At 37.8% G+C, this 26,857-nt stretch overlaps 1 protein-coding gene across 2 annotated transcripts; it reads left to right on the top strand.

Annotated features, from left to right (window-relative positions):
- LOC149007032 (pantothenate kinase 2-like) lies at positions 1 to 26,511 on the top strand. 2 transcript variants are annotated; one of them, XM_089166170.1, is made up of 24 exons: positions 1 to 288; positions 462 to 563; positions 678 to 1,002; positions 1,840 to 2,049; positions 2,253 to 2,311; positions 4,280 to 4,396; positions 9,197 to 9,316; positions 9,399 to 9,493; positions 9,600 to 9,693; positions 12,588 to 12,719; positions 13,144 to 13,256; positions 13,410 to 13,602; positions 16,122 to 16,333; positions 16,996 to 17,040; positions 17,174 to 17,222; positions 20,199 to 20,281; positions 21,268 to 21,384; positions 21,718 to 21,781; positions 22,179 to 22,325; positions 22,438 to 22,596; positions 23,058 to 23,141; positions 25,057 to 25,251; positions 25,420 to 25,491; positions 25,854 to 26,511. In XM_089166170.1, the coding sequence occupies exons 3-24, from the start codon at positions 747 to 749 to the stop codon at positions 25,941 to 25,943; spliced, it is 2,706 nt and encodes a 901-aa protein (XP_089022296.1). In that variant the 5' UTR covers positions 1 to 288; positions 462 to 563; positions 678 to 746; the 3' UTR covers positions 25,944 to 26,511. The 2 variants fall into 2 exon arrangements, with proteins under 2 accessions (XP_089022296.1, XP_089022295.1); XM_089166169.1 differs by having other exon boundaries at positions 1 to 292.
- The last annotated feature ends 346 nt before the right edge of the window (positions 26,512 to 26,857 follow it).

Genomic DNA, 26,857 nt, shown 5'->3' with positions numbered 1-26,857 from the left:
GGAACCAGATGCGAATCATGCGACAGAAATGATACGATTTACCACTTTCTAGATTCCTGGTCGTGTCATGGAATCAGATCTTGACCGCTGTGTTTTACTTTTTTGTAGTCTTGACGGATAAACCATAGTGGGCGAAACTTGGTAATCATCGCCATGAAAGCTCAATCAATGACGAACAAAATTCCATGGCATATTCCAGTCATTTGATCCATAAACCCTAATTTTACCTTTCGAATATCTGTTTATCGATCACGAGAGGAAAAAAATTCCCGCGAAAGCAACCGTTGGGTAGGTAATTTGAGCTTTGGACCCTCTTATTTTTGTCTCATTACGCCGATCCTCTGTCACGCATAAGGAGATCCTTATTGTCAAATCTTGATTGGGTTATCAAAAAAAACGATGAAATCGTTTTTGGCATTTTAATTTTCTTTTGTTTTCTTCTAACTCTTCGTGTATATCAGATAGTAGAAGTTGTTCTGTGGATTCAGTCTTTCAGCTTGACTGGTTCGATGGAATACATGTTTTACATCCGTGGCTGTTGATTTCGATTTATGTTTTTAAAGGTGAAGTGATTTCATTCTTCTTCATGTTCTTGTTGCCAACAAATGTCATTGTTGTTTCAATTATTCATCTTTTTTGGGCTGTCGTTGGTAATTTGCTATTTTGTTTGACCCTAGGTCAGCAAGAACCAAAGAATCCGTTTGGCAGACGGTTAGGATCAGGCAACAAGTGGAAAGGAGTTGGTAATGGCTGGCTCAAGTGAAGGCAGAACTCCTGAAACCATCAATATAAAAGAGGATAGTAAGCAGAAGGTTGAGGATAACCTGAGGGAGAAAGGTGGAATGGTGCCGACAACCGTGAATTCAGTTCACCGAGTGAATTCTCGGCCTCTGCTTGATCTCAGTGGTGCTGCAATTCAGGGAAATTTCGAGGAGAGAGACCCAACAATTCTGTTGCCTAACCAGTCTGATGAAATATCTCTTTTGGCTCTGGACATTGGAGGTGAGGACTTCAATTATATTTCCCAATTCTCTTGACAGGGTCGATTTTGTTTTGGCCCATTCCTGTAAACGTCTCTGAAAATGATCTTCATCTGGAATGTGACAGATCGAATCATTTTGCACGCTTATGTAACACTCCTACCTTTCTTTAACCTAAATTATGGGAACTGCTTTATATTTGTTTCTTGAATTACTCTTGTTTTTAGCGTGCATTCTTTTTTGCTATCCAAATTTTTATGTGTTTTCATTTTCTGAGTTTGTTTGATGAAATTTCTTCCCTCTCCCAAGTTTATTCTGTTCTGGCATGGTAATACCCATTTTTTGGGATGGCATTTTGTATGTCCATTTCCCTTTATATTCATAAGCAACTAAAGGACACCCCTCCCTTCAAACCAGAAAAAAGAAGAAGCTTTTCGAGATGGTTGACTCTCTGTCTCTCCCACTTTTGGGATTCTAAATTCCAGATAGGTATTGGTCTTATTGCCATCCTTATGAATGAATTTGCAACTGCTTAATTCAGTTCTTTATGGCTAAATTTGTGATGGTTTTCTCATTCTGCTCTTGGAGGGCGATTTAAAATTCTGCTGAATTTCATTCTTCTTCCAGAAATTTTCGTTTTTTTGTGGTTGGAGTCATGAAGGATTTTTTGTCACGTGGCTTTTATTTAAATACATATACCTTTTTCATTACCCCATCCCACCTCTTCTGAAATTGTAAGTTCTGACTGTAAGTAGACTTCAGTTATACCCATGTTGACTTTATCTAACTTGACAGCCATGGTTGATACTTTTCTGGCACTTTATGTAGATCAATTCATGATCCTATACTTTACTTGCAGGATCTCTGATCAAGTTGGTATATTTCTCTAGACATGAGGATCGCCTTGTCGATGACAAGAGGAAGAGGTCATTAATGGAGAGATCAGGGGTTCCAAATAATAGAATGAGCTATCCTATTCTTGGTGGAAGACTGCATTTTGTTAAATTTGAGACGTCTAAGATTAGTGAATGCTTGGACTTTATTGCTTCAAAGCAGCTGCACACTGGTGGTATTACATTTTTCTTTTTGTTTCTCTTTTCTCTGTCAATGTAGTATTATTTGGAGATAATTGTGGTGCAACTATCTAATTGTCTGTTATATTTTTTCAACAAAAATTTCCAGATATTTCTTGAAAAAATAATTTCTTATTCTATTAATTCTTCTTTTTGAATTATTTTTTCTGTTTGATTCTGGCAAATCTAATATGAACAGGATTGGATTCATGCGGTTGGAATTCAATGGTTCCATATAATGATAATGCAATTATTAAGGTAAATTTTTTTTTCTTTATTTTGGACATTAATTAATGGATCCTAATTTTCCACTATATGAGGCTATTATTTACCGGTTGCATCTAAGTAAAGATTTTAAGCCTTCACGCTTTTAATGTCTGAGTAGGACTGTAGACGCTTTAGCCATCTAACAGTTTGTTCACTGGGAAGTGCTCCTTGATAGTTGATACTACTAATTAACTGGAGAAATGATGGCCATCTCAAATTGCTGGATTGTTTCTTTGTTGAATTTGGGTTACCAATTGCAAATCCAGTTGTAACTCATTAGTAAAAAAGCCTGTATATGGTAGTACACGGCCTGTTTGTAGACCTGTCTACACTCACACGTGCCACAAAGAAAGGATGCGACTGAAGTGTTGGTTGGGTTTCTTTTTCTTTTTTCCCCCCCTGGAGAGAGGGGGGGGGGGGACAGGGGTGCGGGAAAGGAATGATATTTGAAATTTATCTTGACCTATTTCATTTTTCACTTCCTGGATAATGATTTTTTTTCATATTATTCGTGATCAGAAACAAACAGTTTATCAAACAAGAGAAAGAAGAAACAGATAATAACAGGGCTTAGCAAGCGACAGGGGGCTGCAAAACAGTGAATTGCTGCTTGCTGAACATGGCAATATCCCACAAAATGTGCTATAAGACTGGACCTTCCTATGCAGGCCTTTGCCACCTGATCCAACAGATAATAACCTGGAACCCTTGCCAAACAATTTCATTGATTCTCCAAACAAAGAAATTATTGAGGAGCTTTTTCCACTTGGGCCTCCGCCACCCCATTTACTCATCTGTTGCTTCTCAAAACTTGTTGTTTTGAAACTTGGGAATTGATAAACTCAGCTGTAGTGTTGTGTTGTTGTCTTGGATCTATCTTCGTTGGTATCTGATTCTTTTGAGTTTGCAAATGTAACTTTACAGACGTTAAACTCTTGAAGTTAGGAAAATGGAAGTTTGTAAACAGTGGCGGAATTTTTTTAAAAGTTGATTATTTCCCTATTTTTTCCCCTTATGTTTCTCACTCCACATGTGAAATACCACTATTTCCCCCCCCCCCCCCAATATTAAAAATAAAATTTTAAGATAAAGATGACGGGTATAAATATTATTCTTAATCATTGTCCAATGGTTACCATTCAACCCCTACTTTTAAGGAACAAAAAATTATAACTTAATTAGAAACTAACTTACTATCCATAAATTTCTCCCTATTTGTTCTCTCCTATTTCTATTCTTATTTATTCTCTCCTGAGTCTCCTTTTTTATTCTTTATTTTTTTTCTCTCTTCTTTCCTCACACCTCTCACAAATGGCTAAGGTAGTTAGGGAAAATTTGGAAAAGCTAGCACACGTTGGAGTGTTCCTAAATCATCTCCACAGTTATCAAGTATTCACTCTCTCTTTCTCTCTCTCTCTCTCTCAATTTTTCTAGTATTCTTTTCACAAAACCTTAGAAAATCACGAAGGCATGAACCAATTGATTTTTCCTTTTTCAATTTAATTACTGAACTAATTGTTTTTTTTAACATTATATTGAAGTAATTATTTAAGTAAGAGGTCCTCTCTCTCTCTCTCTATATATATATATATTGTATGTAATTCTTTTTAGAAAAACAATCACCTAATTGAATTTTTGTTAAATTGAATTATTGAATTAATTGTTTTTCTAACATTGTATATTTGTATAGTTGTAATGAGCTAATTATTGAAGTAATTGAACTAAAATATGAGAAAATAATCTTACAGTGGGTCCCACATGAGCCCACACAATATGTGCTGTGGTTTAATGCTCGCCCGATGGGGAGGTGATCCGGATTTATTATTCCCCCCCCCCCCATGTGTATTTCCTGGCTCTGCCCCTATTTGTGAAAGATGGTCTGTATTTTTACTCAGATAAATGGGTTTCTATCTGCTTTTAATGGGCATAGATCTTTTTACTAGTTAAGTTTGGGTGAAGGCCACAGGTGGTGGAGCATACAAATTTGCAGACCTCTTCAAAGAGAGGCTTGGAGTGGGCCTTGACAAGGAAGATGAAATGGATTGTCTGGTGGCTGGAGCTAATTTTTTGTTTAAGGTATTACACTGATGATATTTGTTATTTTTGTAGATATCCTTTGATTTATTTATCTTTTCCTCCACTCCACCCCCAAAGAAAAAAAAAAGTAGAGGTATGAACATTCTTTGATTCTCTGTTCTAAGTCTCACATATTATTTCTATGAATACTTCAAAGAGATCTAAATAAGGTGTAATCTCTCTTTTAACCCAATTATATAATTATATTGTTAATGCATTGAGGACATATGAATATGCATCAAATTCGCTTGAATTCTTCCCCCCTCTGGTAAGTTCCCATTTGACTCCCATTATTACAAATCCATAGTATGCAAGTATGATTGACGATGGTTCCCTGTACGATTCTTGTATGTCATTTTATCTTATGCTGTTGGCATTCCATATGCTGGTGTCACTTCACATGTACCATCCTTAGCATCAAGATAACTCCATGTGAACAGGTAAAAGATATCTGTTGGAATGACATATTGGGTTTCATGGGGGGAGAAAAAAAAATGATACATAGGAAGTCTACCACAAAAGATGGAGATGGGAGTTATAAATGCAGTAACATGAGATTTGGATATGTATTAATCCTTTAGACATCAAAATTTATACAATGACCACATATTTGTTGATCACAAAGCGATATGAATATGTGATTCATATCTAGTGAGAAGAATATAAGAACAAATGTAGGAGAAGTGCACAGCCTTCTACCTGATCTGGGGACTCATACTCACTTGACCTGTAGTAGTTGTTGAAACTTTCGACCAACCTGAAAAACTCTTATTACAAAGTTTCAGTTGTATCTTTTAGAAAAGACATTTCACTGGATAATGGGATCAGTCTGCCTGTTCTATCAGAGTCGTGGTTTGTTGGTTGTGTTACCAGTCAAAAACAAATGAAAGTGGTTTTTGAGAAGAGTTGAACCCCAAAATATCTGGTAGATGTACATTGATAAAGTATTGGAAACGACATGCCCGGTTTCCAGTGAATATCATGGGGAATACTAGGTGATATAGTCACAGATTTGCAGGAGACCAAGTAGGAACCAATGTCCAGGATCTGGGATGAATTGGTTAGCTCTGGTAGGTCAAATAATGGTTTTATGTCTAAACTAGATTAGGGTTCATAAAACCTAGGGCTGGATTGAACGGCCATGTCAAGTGATAGCAGGAAAGTCTATAATTAATGAAGGGCTGGCGTCTCATGGATGGACTTATTGTATTTCTTCGGAAATCCTTAAGTATAAGGCATCGGTTTAAAACCCGAGTGAGTTCCTTCTCAGACTTATTGTATTTCTCCGGAAATCCTTAAGTATAAGGCATCGGTTTAAAACCCGAGTGAGTTCCTTCTCAGACTTATTGTATTTCTCCGGAAATCCTTAAGTGTAGGCATTGTTTCAGACAACTAAGACCTAATACAACGACGATTCAAGTGGCTAGCAAAGTTCAAGATAAAGTAATTTCTTATTTCTTCAGAAGATCCAAAGAGGCCAGTATCAAAACAATTACAAGAGCTGGATACAATCTCTGATCAAAGAAGAAGGTCATTACAGGTGACTGTTAACAAGTTATACAAGATCGATGCGACTTTGCTAGAACAAACATATGAGTCAACCATTGAGAGGAGTCAAGGAAAAGAAGAGAAGAAATGAGGATTACAAAAATATTCCAATATTCAGAAAATCCTCTGCAATTTCATACTCTTTGCCCAGCTTGTCCAGGAGAAGAATGGTCCATGAAATTGTTGGATTTGATGTTTCAGTGATTCACAGTTAGTGTCTTGGGCTTTTGGAAAGTGAATATTGAAAGAATTGAGGGTTTCTTGTTGGAACTTGGGGATAGATCTTGGATCTAGTTTCCAGCTGCTAGGAGGGGCAGAATTGATCCTAATATGGGCCAAAAATGATAGTTGAATTGGGATGGTTGAGATTTATGGTTTCCCAGGAAAAACCAAAGATGGGGGTTGTTGACGTTTAGATGGATGCAATGGGCTGCAAAGAGGACCAATCTCTCTTTATAGGCAGGGGCGATGTGGTCAAAGTTTGAGGTTTCTTTAATGGCTGGATGTAAAGTTATGACGGGTTCATGGAATTAGAAGGTAGGAGATGGAATCAGAAGTTTTGGATTATTGTTGGACAGAATTGAACAATCTTTTGTCGAACATCAAGGGGATGGGAAGGGATGTTCAAACCTGATTTTGGGGCTGTTTTGATGGTGAAGTTGGTTTTTGGAATTTCTGGTATTGGGTAAATCAAAGAAAAATGGGAAATCTAGCAACTATAAAGAGTCATCAATGGAGATCAAAATTTGGCAGCTTTGCGGAACTTGATGATTTCAAATTTTTTTTTTTGGGGGGGGGGGGGGTGTTGTAGTGTCTCTCTAAAACAAACAATGCACTCTGATTCATCAAATCATGGGCTCAACTGAACAATTACATTTATATTTATAGCCACTATAATGGACATTCTTTTAAACTTCAACTAGGACTCAAAGCTACAATATAAAACTAGGACTGCTTGACTTCAAATAATGGCATAAATAAAGATAAAAATAGGGGGTGAATCCTGGTGCCGAAGGCTTCAACACAAGCAGAGTCCAGGCGGAAACTTTCCCATGCAGCCTTCTATAGCAATTTTTGCTTCTCCGACTATCATGGAAGATCCCAACACCTTTTGATGTAACCCCAGAATTAGGGTTCACTTTCAGGACCTTGTATACAAGTTGCAGCAGTCAATTGGAAGGTTTAGGGTTTCAGCCCTAGCTAGGGTTGGTATTTGATCTAGTTTTTCTGATTGGGTAGTTTAAGGATTCTTAAAAGGGTCTCTTAAGGGTTAGGGCAGATCTGGGAAGTAGGGACAGAAGTGGATAAACTTCAGAAAAATCTGGAAAATCAGAATTCTGCAACTTTTCTATGAAGAAGATGAGTTGCAGAAAATTTCCAAACTAGGGTTCAAGGGCTGGAATGGATTGATGGCTTGGGGAATGTGATCCTAGGGCAGATGTGATTCTAAAGAGGGGGAAAAGGGGTGGAATGGGGCTGGGATTGATGATCTCCTAGAAGGAATAGGATCTGCTGCCGCTGGAAGAAGAAGATGATGGGGAAGAACAAAAGGGCTAGGGGAGGTTTGGAAAAGGCCGAAACTAAAGGGAAGGGGTGGGGAATGACTTGCTGCGATAGGATTAGGGGCAACTCTTGGTCTTGACAAGAAGGGAAGAGGGCTGGGATGAGGGAGTCCTAGTAGGGGTGGGAGCTGAAAACGTGGGAAGAAATAAGAAATGGAATGGCTTCTAGGGTTTGGTAAAGGGGTTGTACTTCTTGTATATTGAAGGAACTGCAGAAAACTCTTGGTAGAATGATTGTCTTGGTGATTGAAGGTCTCAAGGATGAAGAAACAAATCAAATAACGAGCCGTAGGTTCTCCTCCTAGGATCCCCACAACTTTACCAGTCTATATTCTCAAAACTCTTTTTCATTCAATCAACTCTGAAAAAAAGCTTACACTAGAAAGCTATTTATAGCCCAAACAAAAGACTCAAGACTCCTAATGGATTTCCCTGACTGCTAGGGTCCCACCACAACTTAAATTAGACTTGACAAAGAAATCTAATTACTACACAATCTCAACCCTTGGATTTGAGATTACACTTAAATTACCTTAAACTAATTAGTTAACAGACAAACTGGACCCAAAAGGAAGTAACAGTTTCCTAATTTAAGTTAGCCTTAAAATAAGACTTCTTAATAGGAAACACTGCTTTACAACTCAATGACTCTCTTCAAAATAAACTAAGCTATTGGGCTTTGGTCTTCAATATAACTCGATTCAGGGTAGGAATTGACCATTCTACCCCTGGGATGGATTCGGCCTCCCTGGCTCATGGTTGGGCTTGGACCCTTTTTTTGCCCAAGGGGGTCAACTCTGGACACATCACCTTTACTACGCCTAATGGTGCTGGTGTAGGTAGCAAACCCTACACAATGAGGGTGTTTTTAGGCAGCTGAGCTGCATTAACTAGCCTCTTTGAAGTCATGGCTGGAGGTGGGGAAGGGTTTTCTGGACATTTGGGCCCTCCAAGTCGAACTGGTTTCGAGCATCTCATTTATTCTTTCACGATAGGCCTACTGTTCGATCATTAAAATAGGCTGCTTCATTGTTAGTCATAGGGTGGGCGGGTCATGTAAATTTTTGAATCTTCTGATCTGTGATCAGGTCGGAGTAAACCCTGTTTTGTTAGTCAATTGACTGCTCTTGGATCATAGAGAGAGACTGCAATCTGCTTTTCCTCTAGGAAGTCAGATAATAATTGGACCAGTTAACCTGGCATACTGCCCATATTGGTACAGATTGGAGAATGGTGGATTGGGAGATTGAACGACCAAAACCCTAAAGCGGTCAATCAGGTGATCAGTTGTGCATAATGGATCAGATTTGCCCCATCTGACTCTCAGGTGATTGCCATTGATAAATCCTTGAAACTATGTAATTACCAGTTGTAATCAAATGATTGGTTACATCTACTGGTGGAAAGAAAAGTAGAGAGTTTCGATTGACAATCTCTGCTCTAAGATGCACAATGAAAACTCAAAGGAGTTTCTGTTCCTTTTCCTTTTAGCACATTGTAATTTTAATTGTGTACTGGAGTCACTAGTTGGTCAAATTGTCTTGAGAGACGCCGTGTCTGCTACATTAAGGGAGAAATTTCTCAATTTTCATCTTGACTTTTATCTCCTCACTTGCATGGTTTCTATTTCTCTTGGATTGTTTGACTTAATCAAGAATCTCAACAGATATTTTACTTGTGTGTTGAGTAGGCAATTCGGCATGAAGCTTTCACGCACATGGAAGGTCAGAAAGAATTTGTGCAAATTGACCATAATGATTTGTACCCATATCTCCTTGTGAATATTGGATCTGGTGTTGGCATGATCAAGGTTGTGCTTATGACTTTCTTCGTCATATTTTACTTTTTGAGGATTAGAAAAGTTGACTCACAGTTTTGAGGTGGTTGTTTAGGTGGATGGAGAGGGAAAGTTTCAGCGAGTCAGTGGGACCAATGTTGGTGGTGGAACCTACTGGGGCTTGGGAAGACTTTTGACAAAGTGCAAGAGGTTTTTCTGATCCTCCAACCCATTTTGCAGTGTTCATGTCTCCATAATATTCTAGCTTCAACTTTGGTTTCTTGTGTAACACTCACATTTATTTTTCTATGTCTAGCTTTGATGAGTTGCTGGAGCTGAGTCAAAAAGGAGATAATAGAAAAGTAGACATGCTTGTTGGAGATATCTATGGTGGTCTGGATTATTCCAAGGTATAAATCCTGCAAGGTATATATTCAAATACAATATGTTGAACTTTGTGTTGATAAGCCAACCCTAGCATACATTTCTTGGGATAAATCAGTATGCATGAAAGTCATGCATGGAACAGACTATAGTTGACATTTCTTATGAAATTACATGTTGGGAATTATGCTAATGAATTGTGGATGTGTATATATCTTTATTACTGGAGACATGCTAAAGCCTTGAAATACAGCAGAAGTATATCCTTTCTTGCTAAAAAGATGTATCTCTTGATATACCCCTAGTTTTTTTCTTGGCACTTGAGTCATTAAGTTATGGATAAGAGATCCTAGTTTGGCAAAATATATTTGTGGAGGCGGCGTAAGGAAGTCCCAGAATCTGACCTCCCATCCACTGGACACCGTTGTTGAAGCTAGACATCTGAAAGGATACAATATTCATATCGGTGAGCATATAAGTTATTTGTTTGTATGCAGATGAGCCAATGAAGGATATGACTTTTCACAGAATTGCTAATCACATGAATGTATACTTTCATATAATGTGTGACACCCATTCTGGTTAATTTTTTTGATGAGTATCTAACTGGTTGCAGGAAGGGCCATGTAGTTTGTGTCATACAAGTTAGGTTGGATGTGTTTAGAAATGGGTCTTTGGTTTTTCAAGGTTCGAAGAGATGTGGGCTTAAACTAGGGTAGATTCTGCTTTTCTTGATGCTTGTATATTGGAATCTTCTATTCTCTCCCCCCCCCCCCTAATTGATTTGAATAGGACACTATATGGTTGCATATACAATAACAACAATAAGCCTTGTTCCAACTAAATGGGGTCAAGCTACATGGTTTCTTGCCTTCCAAGCAGTTGTGTTTGAGGTCATGCTAGATACAAGGCCTAAGCTATGCATATCCTTCTCACCACTTCTCTTAAGGTTATCTTAGGTCTACCCTAGCTCTTCTAGTCCCTTTAATCTGGATTATATCACTTCTCCATATAGGGGCATTTATAGGTCTCCGTTGAACGTGTTTGCATTTAGTAAATAAAATTTTATCTCTTATTAAATGAAAGAAATTTAAAGTTCACATGCATGATACGTATTTAATTATTGTATTGTATTCAAACAATGCCCCCAACTTCTTTAATGTGTGAACACAAGAAGAAATGGTTGGAGAATGTAGAGCAAGCAAAGGAATTTTTAAGAGAGCATATTGTTAGTACAGTGCAACACACTTTTAGGGCCCCGGTTGGGCTGAAATTTGGTATTTAACCTATTTAAGGCCTTTTGAACACATTAGTGGCCTTAGATTTGTGAGAAAATAACCCTAAGTATGTCTTCTAAGTTGACCCTATGTGTAAAATCAAAGTGCTTTGAAATGCAATGTTAGACAACATGTAATGTGGAGATATCAAGTAATTCATGTTATCAAGTATAAAGTATCAAATACATTACACATCAAACTATCAAAGAACTTAAATGTCTTCAAAATTTTACAACCATAAGAAGTTTTAGACTTCTAGTAAGTCATAAATCATAATCCATAAGTTCACAATCACAAGAGTATGTGAGTAATAAGATTACAAGACTACAAGACAACAAGAGTATCACTCAGCATTCTGCATCAACTGATTCTGAACGGTGGCCACATATGACTCCCAAGTCAACTCATAATTGTAGTATGTCACATATCGGTTTAAATGTCACATTAAATTGGTTTCCATGAAAGTGTAGATCAAAGCTTGTGGATCAACATATATTTACATTAGACTTACACACCCATTGTAGAACATTCTATTTGAAAAAAATTTAAATTTGGGGGAAAATCTTACCTTTGTTGAAAATCTAGTTGAAATAAGCTTGAATGATGATAATTTGATGTTGTAGATGTCTTAAAGATGTTTAGAAGTTGAATCCCCAACAAATTCTGGCCAAAAATCAAGTTTCTGGCAAGTTTTTATGGTTGCAGCGAGAGAGAGGCGAGATCTCGCTGAGATATGGCGAGATCTTGGCGAGATGCTCCCATCTCGCAGATCTCGCCTCTCCTCTAGTCTCGCTATCTCAAAATAGCGAGATATCTCGCGAGATCTCGCGAGATCTCCCACCATGAACAAGTCAAATGTGTTTGTGACTATAGCCCATGCCCAGTGCACAAGGCTCCTGAGCTTAGCAGGTTCCAGGGAGGGTCAAATGTATGCAGCCTTACTCTTGTTTCTGAAGAGGCTTAAACCCTTGACCAAGCATTCAGCAAGTGAGCACTTGACCTTCCTTATAAAAGGCCATACTCAGTGCACAAGGCTCCTGTGCTTAGTAGGATCTTGGGACATTCAAATGTATGCCGTCTTTCCCCTGTTTCCAGGGAGGCTGTTTAGCATAACTGATGCAAAATAATACTGATATTGTGGTACGATACACTTGTAATTTTTGGATGATGTGGACCATCAGCTGAGGGCAGATATATCTTATGTGTCATGTCTAGACATTGTACATAGGGTCCTCTGTCCCTAGCATTCTCCAACTGAATGGGTATTATCTTGTCTCTCATAAAGTGGGATACGGGTTGCCATTCCCTTGATTCATGTGTCCACAATTTAAATGGACGAGACATTTGAACTTTTGGAAAGGGTGGGAGGGCAGGTGAGAAGGGATTGTGGAATGCTTATTATTTCTTGCACTTAATAATTGGTGTTCTCTGGTTAACTGAAGAGTGAATGCTTATCAGCAAGTCTGAGGAGTTTACGCTTCACTAGTAAAATACTTTGTCTCAGTCTTTGGTGGTTGTACTTCTTGCTTGATAGATTGTTAAGTGTCCTAGACTTGTTCTTCTGAATTTTGTGTTCGGGTGCAAGTTTTCCTGTTTTTCATGCTAGAATTATGTAGTTCTCCTAATTAATTGAATGATCACAGATTGGATTGTCTTCATCAGCCATTGCTTCTAGCTTTGGGAAGGCAATGTATGAAAACAAGGAGCTTGAGGACTATAGACCTGAAGACCTCTCCTTATCCCTCCTCCGAATGATTTCATACAACATTGGGCAGGTGAGCTTCACAGGATTGGTTTTCTATCATAATTTTGACTAAGCTTCAAGGGTTATTACTGAAGTTTGGATTTGTGCTTTGGTTGGTAATTTATCAACATTAAATTTAGACTGAGCTGAGTTGGATATGGGTAATACTCATTTGAAGTCTGGCCTGATTTGAATGGAGTGGCAACCCTGATCTAAGATCTGATATTTTATGTCAAATTTGCGGATATTCTGTGTTATATGCTTTTTTGTGAGTGAGATTTTTCAACATTTTCCCCTTTTTTGGGCTTGTGGGTTTCTTTTCTTTTTTTTTTTTTTGGGGGGGGGGGGGGGGGGAGGGGTTGCATAAACATGAGCGCTAAATTAACAGAAGTTGTACAAAAAATGAATCTGGTTATGCTTATTGCAGTATTTCTGTTTGACTTCCTCCATATTAGGTCTCGTACTTGAATGCGCTTCGGTTTGGGATCAAGCGTATCTTTTTTGGAGGGTTTTTTATACGAGGTCATGCTTACACCATGGACACTCTTTCAGTTGCAGTAAATTTCTGGTGAGTCTTAACAACTAGAACCACTTATCAAGCTCTAAAGAGCTTTTGAGAGTCACAACCCTTTTCTTTCCTGCTACGATTTGATGTCCTGGTGTAAAGTCCTACTGTCCTTCTCATACTCATCAAGTCTAATACTTCGAGTTCCCTTTTTAGGTCAAAAGGTCAGATGAAGGCAATGTTTCTGCGGCATGAGGGGTTTTTGGGAGCTTTAGGTGCATTCATGAGCTACGAAAAGCATGGTCTTGATAACCTGATGGCACAGCAGTTAGTGGAACGATTTCCAATGGGTGCACCCTGCATAGGAGGAAAAGTTAATGGTCCACCACTCAGGGATTTGAAAGAGAAGGCAAGTATACAATGTTGACATCAACAATGTAGTTGGTATGAAATACAGATGCAAGGCATCAAACATGAACTTGAAGAGGCCCTGGTGGGACCACACCTTCACCCCAGTATGTTTCTTTTGCCAAAGAGGGTGTATTGCGTTAAAATTATGGTGTGAGCAACATGGCTAGAAAAACAGAAATAATGTCTTACTGTTAGAAAATAGTCTTGTCAACTCTTCTGGGTTTACCATAATCATTTTTGTTTTCAGTGTATATATTCTTTGTAATTTGTTGGCTCCTTGTCATTTTGTTTTATATTTGTTTCACATGAACTTAGATTATTATAATCATCTTCCTCCCTGTACTGGTCCAAAAAGATGTTGCAGACAAATTAATTAGATTTCAAGGCTAATTTGGTTTTATAGATTAGTAATAGATAAATTGATGTACCTCCAAAAATTAGCTCAATTTAACTTCTTTGCACACTTTGCTGCCACAAGAATCTAGAATATTGTGTTAATGGCACTTTCAAATACCTCAAGAAATTCAATATGTGGGAAATAAGTCAAAGGTCATGTTTACATTCTCTACTCATCCCCACAGAAGCCTAACCCAACTAGTTGTGTTTGGAGTAAATCACTTAATACAATTGATGAGCCTTCCAATATTGAGGCCTGGAGGGAAATACTTCTGTGAGCTCATAATCATTTATTCCATCATATCGAAGTTTACTATAGAGGATGATGTTTCCCAACGAATTAAAATAGGGTGGATGAAGTGGAGAGGTGCGTCTAGGGTCTTCTGTGATCAATGTATTCCTTTAAAGCTTAAAAGAAATTCTATAGGACCACTGTTCGACCAGCTATGATATATGACGCAGAGTGTTGGGCTGTAAAAAATGATCGTGTAGATAAACTCAGTGTAGCAGAAACGAAGATGCTAAGATAGATGAGTGGCAAAATCATAAAGGATAAGATGAGGAATGATCGTTGGTCTAGGAGTGGCTCTGATACGTGATAAGCTACGAGACAATCGTTTGAGGTGGCATAACCACTTTCAATAGAGGCCTGCAAATGCCCCTGTTTAGAGAAGTGATGTAATCCAGATTAAAATAATTAGAAGAGTCAGGGGTAGACCTAAGATAACCTTAAGAGAAGTGGTGAGAAAGGATATGTATAGCTTAGGCTTTGCATCTAGCATGGCTTCAAATAGAGCTGATTGGAAGACAAGAGTCCATGAAGCCAACCCTATTTAGTTGGGACAAGGCTGCTTCTTGTTGTTATGTATCGAAGTTCAAATTTCTCCTTAGTTCAAGGTTATGCATGCGTACCTATAAGTTTAACCACGGAGAAGTTTGGAATGAGCTTTAGGTCAATGGGCGTTGCCAGATATAGGTCTGGTATAAGGTGTAAGATGCAGGTGGTCTGGTGTTCAACCCTCTGTTGTCCTACCTTGTCTATTCACTCCTCCTCCCCCCCCCCCCTACAAAAAGAAAGGGGACCCTAGTCTGTAGGCTCTAGTTGATGACCGGGTAGTCAATGACCAAAAAGATTAGTGGAGAAGTTATGGTCCTATCAGGAAAAAATTGTTTCTACTTCATTAAATATTCTATGTCATAGTTATTACTAACTGCTGTCCATAAATGAAATGCTAACATTCCTGACGCACAATGGGCTCCACATTCTGGTTGTCTACATGCTTGTGATATACTATATATGTTTATTATTCAAAAGTCAAGAAGCAGAGCAGACAGAACATGAGATGTGCATATATTAGATCTCAATAAGAACTGTAAATGTAGGGTTTCTTACTCATACATATCGATCCACAGTAAAGCATGCACATTTGGTTTAGAATGATGAATAGCAAACCAGTCTTCAACCTCACATATCTTGTTCTATGCTAATCAAAACTGAGAACAAGTTAAGGAATGAGACATCAATGTTCTTACCAATTTGCTGCATGCCAGTCAATAATTTCTGTGGAGCTATGATGGTTACCTTGAAAAGCTTTAGCCCCAGTCAAGCATGGGTGGATGGCTCTTGGACAGCTGCTACCCATGCTGGTAAGGTCCAGAACCAGAACAGAGAAAAGGGAATTAGTTCAATGAATGATAAAGAGGTGCATGGTGAAGCTAAGACGATGTTCAACAGTCATACAAGTAGAATTGAGAAAAATTATGTGAGGATTATTTTCTGTATCTATGTTCATCTCTATCCATAGCCCTTTCTGCTCTAAGAAAACATTAAGAGTAGGGGTTGCTAATCTGTGGGTTTCAGAATGCTATAAACTTCTATGTATTCCTAACAGAGGAAAACCCTTCAAGGTGATGTTTCATTACTTGACATGTTGATCCTTTGTTACTATAGAATGTGAAAAAAGAAACATCTTAATAGTTAATAGATTCTATGAGAATTTTAAGCCTGACGTTTTCTCCATATGATCATTTTCCTGATGTTGTAAACTCTCTCTCTCTCTCTCTCAAATTAGCTCGTGGAACTGCTCATAGACATCAATTTTTTGTGGATGTCATTTGCAGATTTCATGGATAGAGAAGTTTGTGCAGAAGGGCACTGAGATTACTGCCCCTGTGCCAATGGCTTCCTTAGGAACCAATGGCCTTGGTGGCTTTAAAGTACCTTTGTCTAAAGGAAATACTCTGCGTTCTGATGCAAGTGCTGCTTTAAATGTTGGTGTGCTTCATTTGGTACCGACACTGGAGGTGTTTCCATTACTGGCAGACCCAAAGATGTATGTAGTATTTATTCTGAGCCTGCTGCCTGTGTTGTATAAATAGTTCTTCAATATAAAACAACTATTCATGTTACTGATGAATAGTTTTGATACATAGTTACCTTGCATTATTATAGTATTGATGTGTTTGATTCATGGTTTTCATTTATAATTATAATATTGATGTAGCAAAAAGAGATTTAGAACTCTCCTGGTGGTTTTATGGCTTGAACACATTATATATTCATCATGAAGTTCAGACTTTTTTTATTATTGTTGTTTCACGTACCCCTGTAACTTGGCTTTTGCTGATTTGGCATGTTTCCTGTTCTATTTTGGCTTCCTTCTTGTTAGTACTGTAGGACCATGTGCATCCTATCTCTCAACTGCACAAAAACAAGAAAGAGAACAAAGGGGAAATTCTCGAACATGAACAGTGTTTTAACTTATCTAGGAGTCGAAGATAAAAGTAGACAAAAGTCTACTTGCTAACCCTTTGCAGTTCATTTTCTTGTACTTGCAAGTGTATGATATTTGTAGAGTTTTTTTCTTTCTTTGATAAAGAGAAAAGGGGTATTTTGACTGTTTTCGGTTCCTTGTGGTATTCTCTACAAGTGAGATATGGCTCTGTCCATTTGCTTCCTGTTCTCCTCACATTATAATTACTTCTTGTTATGCAGGTATGAACCTAACACTTTTGATCTATCCGATCACAGTGAGCTTGAGTGAGTACACACTGTATGAGTTTACACTTCTATTGGATAAAATTCCTTTCCCGCTGAATGGAGATCCCATTTTGAAAATCTAAAGTGGTCTGTTATATTCTTTAGTTAACATTGGAACTCTATCTTTCTATAGGTATTGGTTCACTGTCCTGTCCGAGCATTTGCCAGACCTTGTTGATAAGGTATCTATGCTTTTCTGTATGCTAGGAATATTTCTTTTTAAACTCTTAATGCTGCAAGTCTGTCCCCAATTGGGCGTAGCCATTTGTCATATCATGTATCTGTTTTTTTGGGGTCCCAAGACTTGTTGTGCTTTCTTTTTGACACCTGGTTCCACCTACGTTTCTATTGATTGCCAATGTTAGGAAAAAAAATTTAATAAGAAAAAGAAAAGAAGATTATGAATGACAAAAAAAGAACACCTACTTGGAACTCAAGACTTTTCAAACTGAATGAGCTAAGTGAACTGCAGAAGGACTTCTCACATGCATAAAAAATAGATAATTAAATAAATAAATACCTCAATGGCATCCCCATCTTTATGCAGAACCAGAACCGAGTTGGCCCTTGTCCCTAGAAGTAAGCCTAGGGTTGGGTGCTTTTTCCATGGTTCTACTTGCTTGTGGACCTCCCCTATGGGGCCTAAAACATGACTACCAAGTGGTACACGGATTTAAACTTATTAGTTAATTGCTGTTTAGTGATTGAACCATGGTTCAGTTGTTTTATTTCATTTTAAGTTAGGGACTGGGATCATCTTATGCCTTTATAAGCTCTTGTTAATTATGATGAAAAACAAAGAAAAGAGAACAGGAGAGATCGGTTCAGCTTTGGAGCTTCACTTACAACTTGTGAACCGAACAGCTTTATTTATGATGTCAAATTACACAGATACAGAATCAAAGGACTTGTTGTACTAGAAACCAACTACAGCCCCATTAGTGTGCAAACTTCGATTGGCTGTTTTGCCCTTCTTATTCTTTTGTTCTAAAAGCATTCATACTTTACTAGAATTTTGTGTAGGATTCAGACCTTCTAACTCTGTGTAATTTTTTTGTTTTAATGAGGTAGTTAGCTTTCCTTTTCTAATTTTAGATTTCATAATTCACTGATTAAAGCCTTATTTATACTTCAATCTTGGGAAGAATAGATTAGGCTTAAATTGAGTAGAATTGCTTGAGCAAATTGCTGTTGGCTTCTTCATGAGACTTGGTTGGTGAGTCACATCCAAAATGAAGCTTGGTGGGTAACACCCTAGTTACATTCTTCTTGGTGAGTCATATATAAGTTGTTGTTTGGGTCCTTGAAGAAGTAATAGCCGACACCTGTTTTGGCTGTGGAATTTGTCTTTGATCATCCCTACAAGATGCACTAAAGGACTGCAGCTTCACAACAGAAGCTTGTAAAGGAACACGAGGGTTTTTTGTGAATTTTTCTCTCAACCCATTCCGACCCTTTGGACCACCTTCACTACCACCATTAACATAGTTCTTGATCCAAAAGTTACCCACTTGAAATCTCTCAACCCTAGATCCAGCCCTCTTCTTGGATTTCAGAAATAACCAAGAAACCCGAAGTCCAAAGTTAGATCTGAACCAACCTGACCAGATCTCTCCATAACTTGGAGCATCACCAAATTCAGTCCAAGTTTCAGGCCAATTTGACTAGTCGAACCCTGTTTCTTGATTGCCCTGCCATATCCCTAAAACTTTAGTTACCCTAAAAACCCTATGTCCCTATATCAAAATTGAACTATAGTATGAGAAATCTCCCAAATCTCTTTTCTAACATTCACCCTTAGGCTGGAGCCTTAGAGATTATCTGTAACCCAAAAAGATATACACAGTCTCAACCTTACCCCAAAAGAGAGACTCCCATATTCAAATCCCAACTCTCAAGCCAAATCTTTCCTTTTTCCACCCAATTTGAGTTGATTTGTATATAAATGTTGGTTGCTGGTTCTCAGTCCTATTGAGGCTATATCATATCTGCATGACCACCACTTACCTACACGATATAGTTCAAATTCTCCCTGTTGTTTTTAAGACCCCAGTCTACACTTCGCTCACAGCACTCTACACTTGAAATCACACTTCATTCACAACACACACACACACACACACAAAGCAGTTGAACGGCACTAGCTTGATGGAAACTGTAGAGAGCTATTTTATTGATTCAGCAACTACAAACAATTATTTCATTCAGTTCAGCAAAACTGCATTAAATGACATTTCCCAAACCTGAATACGTTCTCTATTCACCCCAACCCAAGATTTCTTCCTCCTGCAAGCTCAGATTGCCCTTTCCCTTAGTTTCTTCTTTCTTCCCTTCTTCCTTTTCTCCCCTTCATATACCTGCGACATTCCTAACTAACTACTTTCCAGTGGACCACTTTCTCCTGCCAAATCCCAGGTGTGCATGGGTGTGGCTGCCCCCAATGGACTTCTGCCACTTGCCCCTTGCTGTTAATTTTAGTTGATCCTGTCCCCTACATGTTGAGCTGGAAATGATCCCCGGTGTTCCTTTATATTTGCAGGTGTACACCTTAAATACTAGGGGGCCTACCAGTTGTATTCTAATTTTTCTCTGCATAAAAGCTAGCCAATATGGGAATAGCACATATATAATATCTGCTATCATGAAGACATAAGTGATATGGTTTTTCAAAATACAAGATGTTCAGCTCATACTAAACTTCTATCGATTAAATTGTAAGAGTTCAGTGCATCCTGAAGATTACAATGCTACAATTTACTCTACCGGCTGTATACAATTTCAGCATAGTTAAGAAAGAAAATTCCACTATAAATGAATAAATGAAAATTTCTTGGCTGCTTTCCGGATCAGTCTTGCCATTTGCGCTCTTTTGAAAGCTTATCATAGTTGAGAAATGATGTCACCTATATATCATTTAAGAGATAACCTTTTCTTGATATTCCTGAACTATTAAACAGTCTAGATATTTGGAGTTTTGTTTGTAATGTTAGTACTATTTCTAGTTATATTCCTTTTTATGGGTGGAGGGGAACTTCGTCTAATATACCATAGAGGGGAACTTTATCTAATATAGCATATACCTCGTGATTCTTTTGGAACGATGATGTATGGTAATCCCTAGAATTGCTTTTCTGATCATGTGATCTTTATATGCATAGGCAGTTGCTAGTGAAGGTGGAACTGACGATGCTAAAAGAATGGGTGATACATTTGCTCATGCATTCTCTGCCCACTTGAGGAGGTAATGGTTTCGTATAAATAATTACCTATACATCCATTTGCATTTTTGTCTAATTTTGATTCCCAACTAATCTTTTCAGCTTCCAGTTCCCTCTTACAGAAAACATCCCTTCCAAAAAATTGAGAGCCATGGATGTTCACAAGCATCACAAATGAGAATGTGTTGGGTTTATTCTGAGTAGCATGTATGTGATAAACTGTAATGACAGTTTACTATCAGCTTTATGGAATTATCTATGTATCCTTCTTTATGTATTATGGTTGACAGGGGAAAGAAAAAAAAAAGGAATTCTTTCCTGGACAGATGTGAGATGATGATATTCTGATGATCATTAAGTTACATCAACATTTTGCCCAGAATATTTAATATTTTAGAGTAAGACTCAATGAAATTCATGCACTATATTTTCCCACATTTTCTAGTTACTCAGGCTTCTTGTTCATTAGAGGGCAATACACTAATAATGTTTTGATCCCCCATTTTTTTTTTTTATGTACTCCTATAATTTTTATATATTTTTGGCCTAAGGTTAGAAAAACTTCTGAATAATATAGTCCTTTGAAGCAGTGTTACTCCCATGCTTTATATTCTTGGCTCTTTTTTGGTTGGGGGGGAGGGTGTTTGATTTGGTGGTTTGTAACTTTAAGAAAATCTTGACACAAGTTTTTCGTCTTATGGTCCAACTTCCTTGCCAAGTCATACCTACTGGGAGATTTTACATTACATCCCAAGGTGGCAAGAGTCTGTGGGCCTCCCAACCACTGGTTGAAGAGAAAAATAACCCCAAAATGGTAACCCTACCTCTTCCCCGTTTCCCATCTGCCACAAAGAAACCTAGAAAAACAGAAAAATTCCAATGGATAAATGGCTGATAAAAAACAATAATATTTCTGGTCTCATTCAGAAATATCACTCTTTTGAGCTCACCTTTCATAAATTCAACCACCCTGATGATTTTCATTTACTAATTTTTAACTTAAAAATAGGTTGATGGAGGAGCCTTCTGCTTATGGAAAATTGGGACTGGCCAACCTATTGGAACTAAGGGAGGAAAGCCTGAGAGAGTTTCAGTTTGTTGATGTCTACAGAAGCATAAAACAGAGGTAGTTACGTCATACTATTTATCTTTCATTCTTTAGTCTACCGAGACAATTGCATGGACAACTACACATATACATAATTAGATCTTGCTTTCTTTAGTCATAGTTTCATCTGTACTTCTCAATCATTTCATTTTGATGCTTATTTCCATCAAAATGGTGTCTTCTATTCTTATTGCTTCAGAGATGTCAGTCACATGGCTTGCATTAACAGTTTTTTGTTGTAGATGTATGATACATGATATGGGCGTCTACTCTGTCTGTATGTTAGTTATTTTCAGTTACTGATGTTATATTTTGTAAATTCTGTTTTGTTGTCTCTTTTGCATGTAACAGGGAAAATGAGGCATCTCTTGCTGTTTTGCCAGACCTTCTCATGGAGCTTGATAGTATGAGTGAGGTATGTGTAGTTCGAGTAATTAAGAGCGAGCTACTACACAGAAGGATATTTTTTTTCGGTTGGGGGCATGGGGGAGGGCATATATAACTATGCTTAGTTTTTTTGCTTAGGCATTTTGGGATGCACCTTTTTTCCAGTATAGATCATGTTTCAATGTGAGCTTATATACTGCACTCCTGCACTCTTGAATGAGTTTTTTTTTTTTTTTTGGTTGGAAGGCTCCTCCTTGTATTCTCAAAACTTTGTGTTATCATTTCATATTTTTGCAATTAAGTAGCCGGAGCATACAGCATTCTCAACAAACAAAAGGAATTGAGATTGGGTTGAAAGTACTGCTCAGCTAGGTGGTGGCTTCCTTGTAAACCACATAATCTTTCTGTTCCTATTTTGAGTGTAGGACGCAAGATTGCTTGCCCTTATTGAAGGTGTTCTTGCGGCAAATATATTTGATTGGGGCTCCAGTGCTTGTGTGGATCTCTATCATAAAGGAACTATTATCGAAATATATCATATGAGTCGCAAAAAGATGCAACGACCTTGGCGGGCAAGTGGCTGTAAAACTTGTTAAGAAATTATGGTTATGATTGGTGCTTCATTATTTGCTGTGACTCCTAAGTGAGGTTTCAGTATGTGATGGTTCTTCATCATTCTTGCAGGTAGATGATTTTGACATCTTCAAAGAAAGATTACTTGGTTCTGTAGACAAGAAGCCACCCCCACATAAAAGAGCATTGCTCTTTGTTGATAACTCTGGTGCTGATATTGTACTTGGGATGCTTCCCCTGGCACGGGAACTGCTCCGCCGTGGAACTGAGGTAGGTTCATTTGCAATACTATTAGAAAGGGTTTAAAGTCTTGCCCTGGTTCAACTTGTCAAACCCACCATCTTCCAGGCAATGTCTAGATCTACTTGGCCGAGTTAATCTTGTTTTAAGTTGGTTAACTGGCTTACTGGCTTTCTACTATGAAATGGGTGCAAGAAAATTGTCAATAAGTCCAGTGATTTGCATAACTCTTGTTATACAGAGGATACTATAGGTTAGCACATTTATTGAAAGCTTGTTGCTTCAGTTGTGGGAATGTTTATATCCCATTTGACATGCTCACAAAGTTTACAGGTTGTCTATGGCTTCCTCAGAATTTCTGGGCGGGTGCTGAATTTGAACAGAATCGTATTAATATGGATTACAGAACATGCCTCAACCTGGCATTAATTCTGTTCTGCAGATTCTTTTTGTATTTCACTCATATTTTTAACATTTACTACGTTTTGTAGGTCGTTCTGGTTGCAAACTCCCTTCCTGCATTAAATGATGTGACAGCAATGGAACTTCCTGATATTGTAACTGAGGCTGCCAAGGTTTGCATACTCAAAACACTTATGAATATCATGTCTGTCTTGTATCTTAATATACAGTTAAAATTTATCTATAGTAACAGCAGTTTCATCAGAAAACTATAAAGAACCAAAGAAGTTGAAGGAATACAGAAAAATGATTCTCTATTTATGTTCCCTTTATCCACTTTTTATTTTCAGAAGTTCATATCTAATGCCCATTACATAGACTTACAATTTATTTACAGGTCTCAGGTGGTTTATTTAAACTAAAAATATATGTCCAATAAGGCTAATGGACATAGAAATTTGCTAAGAAAATAGTTCTGTTTAGCTAGGAACTTGATGGAAACTATTCAGGAAAAGGGGGGAAGCTATAAAATACAATATAAAGTCAGAAATTGTGCCCAGACACAATATATGCAGCCTTTCCTCTTTTGTCCAGAGAGGTTGTTTCGTGACTTGAACCTTTAACCATTGGTCAGAATGGAGCAACTTTTTTGTTGCACCAAGGTCCACCTTCAAAATTTGAAATCATGTAAATCCAGCAATTACTATAATAAAATTTTTGGAAAAAAGAAAGAAGATAAGAAGAAAATATATATGGTTACTAATGTGGTTCTGGTGGCAATTGTTCCGCAAAAGGTCACTGTAACTCATTTTGGGGATTGTTACCTCATAGGATGGTGTAATTAACTTGAAAACATAGCAAATTTGATTGCTACACTTCACTTCACTTTCCAAATCAAGCAATCAAAGGAACTTTGTTCGAATAGTAAAGTTAGCCTTACGTATAAAACACATATTTACCATTATGAAAGAGTTTTAGGTAGGTTATACAATAAAAGGCATATTCAGTGCACAAGGCTACATCTACGGGTCTGGGAGGGTCATAATGTACACCACAGGCGCCCCTTCTTTCGCAGAGATGCTGTTTCCAGACTTAGGAGCAACATTTATAGTTGTGCCAAGGCCATTATGAAAGAGTTTTAGGTGGGTTATACCATAAAAGGCATACTCAGTGCACAAGGCTCCTGCATCTGCGGGTCTGGGAGGGTCATAATGTACACCACAGGCTCCCCTTCTTTCGCAGAGATGCTGTTTCCAAACTCAAGAGCAACCTTTATCTTTGTGCCAAGGCCCACTCTATTAAGTAGGCTATACAATCATGGGTCATAAAACTTTCTCTTTTTCTTTTCAGAAAGTGTTCTCATTTCCCTTAAGGTGCAACTGAATGCAGCGTTTTGAATATTGATGCTCTTGAGCCTCTACAAAATGTCTTTTTAATGGATTCCATTGGAGTGCACACCCTGTACTAAGTTGAATTAAGCATTAATATTGTTGTATTAGGACTTATATGTTAATTCTACTGTAATGGACCTTTTAGCTTATGAAGCTATTCCAGAGCTCTTCATTTCTTTTATTTGCACTCTGCTCCATGTTTCAAAGGTCCAATTTATGTAGGTCTAGTGTTTGGGAATTTTGACAAAATTCCATAATTTCTGGTACCAAAATTCTTAATTTCTGGTACCAAAATTCTTAATTTCTAGGTTTCGATGTGCTTTCTATGGTAACCAGAATGAGTCTGTTGATGACATTAATGGATCAAACAGGGTGAGACAATGATACTAGAGTTCTGGTTCTTTACTAGTTTGCAACCTGACCCCAAAACCTAAAGTTATGATCATAATGTCTCATAGGTTTGCCTAGGAATAGTTTGAGACATTTAATAGTCCATTGGAGGCTCCTTTCCGCATGACTCATTAAAAATACAATAAGTAATCTTTTGAAGGAGAAAAAAATATTAAAATGTTGTTTTAGGCTTTTAGCTATAAAATCCCTCCCACAAGGTATTCTGACATATTTAGTTGTATTCTTCTTTTATTGACGCAGTTAGTTTACCAGTCTCAGAAAATTAGCTAATTGTTCTACTCTATAGCATTGTAATATACTCAGGAAAGCTGCTGAAGCGGGAGGCCTGCTTGTGGATGCAATGGCAAACATCCATGAGGGTTCAGAAGAGAATTCATTTTCAGTTCCTTTAAAGGTTGTTGAGAATGGGTGTGGGAGTCCATGCATTGATCTCCAACAGGTCAGCTCAGAGTTAGCCACTGTTGCAAAAGATGCCGACCTGGTAGACCATTTCTGCCATTTTTTACTACCCTAGTCAAGCTTTTGTTTCCATTCGTAGCTGATTGATGGGAAATTTTCTTTCACTCTTTTAGTGTTGGAAAGATTTTCTAATTTGATAGGGAGACTAAGATTATTGGTATCGCCTACTTGATATTGTTGTGTCATGCAGATAATCTTGGAAGGGATGGGTCGCGCTCTACACACAAATTTCAATGCTCGTTTTAAATGTGATGCCCTTAAGGTCAGTTTGTATGGTTTGAGACCAACAGGAAACTGTCATTCCCGTATGTGTTTGTGAATTCTGCTGGGAACTTGTGATGTACAATCTAGATTTCTCTGGGCAGGAATGTCATAATCTTATTGGGTCCATTTTTGAACACTGGACCTTGTTATAGGTGAAACAGAATTCAGGGTCACAATTCTCTTTTCCACCTGTCCTGCACCGTCCCCACCCCAAAAGAAAACCTCGAAAATGTTCCACGAAGTCCTACACAGTCCTCAATGTATATGTCATATGTACTGCTCTTATCTATTACCATATTTGGTTCATCCACACAGGATTCTGACACGTTTTTGCTATACAAAAACAAAATGATTTTGCAGCTTGCAATGGTGAAGAATCAGAGATTGGCAGAAAAACTGATTAAAGGAAACATATATGATTGTGTCTGCCGATATGAACCAGCCGGATGAGAACTTCAACTATTAGACTTCGGATATCTTTCCCAGTGTTTCTGCATTTTCTGTACTAATGAGAGAGGATGTCATGGATTTAATGCAGCTTGCGCATCAATTATCAATATCAATTTTTACTTCCTTTTGGATGAGTAATCTATCTGGGACCTGCGATCTTCAGCAATCCAACAGATGGAGTTGCTGGTTTTCAGTCAAATCTCTGATAATAGGTAAAAGAGGGAGAAGTTTCAATCCTGTATACTCTAGAAAGAGAGAATGATTCAATACCATAATGCTCCTGTATACTTTTTGTAATTCGTGGTAATGCTTAAAATCATTGTAGTAACTGTATATATACCTTTTTGGAGTTTGTCAAGCGAGATGTATAGATCAGGTTCAATAGAGATTTGCAGTGAGTGTGACACTGGTGTTTGGATTTGGATACAACCAGCCGACGGATTTTTATTCTGTCCAGTTCTAGTTTTGTCTCTTTTATTAAAAAACTATGTAATATTTCTGTCACCGATCAGATACTATGATTTCCTTGGTTTAATGAATCAGAAGATACAATGATGAAGGCTATACATGCAACCATTTAAGAGGGCAAAGCCCTGTATGCTGGAAATTGAAAGATTCTGATTCAAAGTTTTATAGGTTACCTTTCAATCACAAAATAAAAAGATTCATATATCCTATGGTTTTGACACTGACGTAGGGTTGCTCAATTGTATATCTCCATCTCTTATACCACAATTGCGATTGTTATACCAGAGAAAAGCTCCATAACATAAACTCCATGACGATTGCCAAGTGGACAACGGAGACAACAGTAGATTAGTATTGCTTCTGATTGCTTGTTTCCTTGTTTGCCAAGCGAAAGGATCATTCTTTGTTGTATGAGGAGAAGAATGGAACATTGTTTGACAGAGACA

The sequence above is a fragment of the Hakea prostrata genome, chromosome 8 (assembly GCF_041222555.1).
Source record: "Hakea prostrata isolate BN-2017 chromosome 8, UWA_Hpros_2, whole genome shotgun sequence".
NCBI lineage: Eukaryota > Viridiplantae > Streptophyta > Magnoliopsida > Proteales > Proteaceae > Hakea > Hakea prostrata.
Note: the sequence above shows the minus strand (reverse complement) of the source record. Positions and strands in the feature narration are given on the sequence as shown.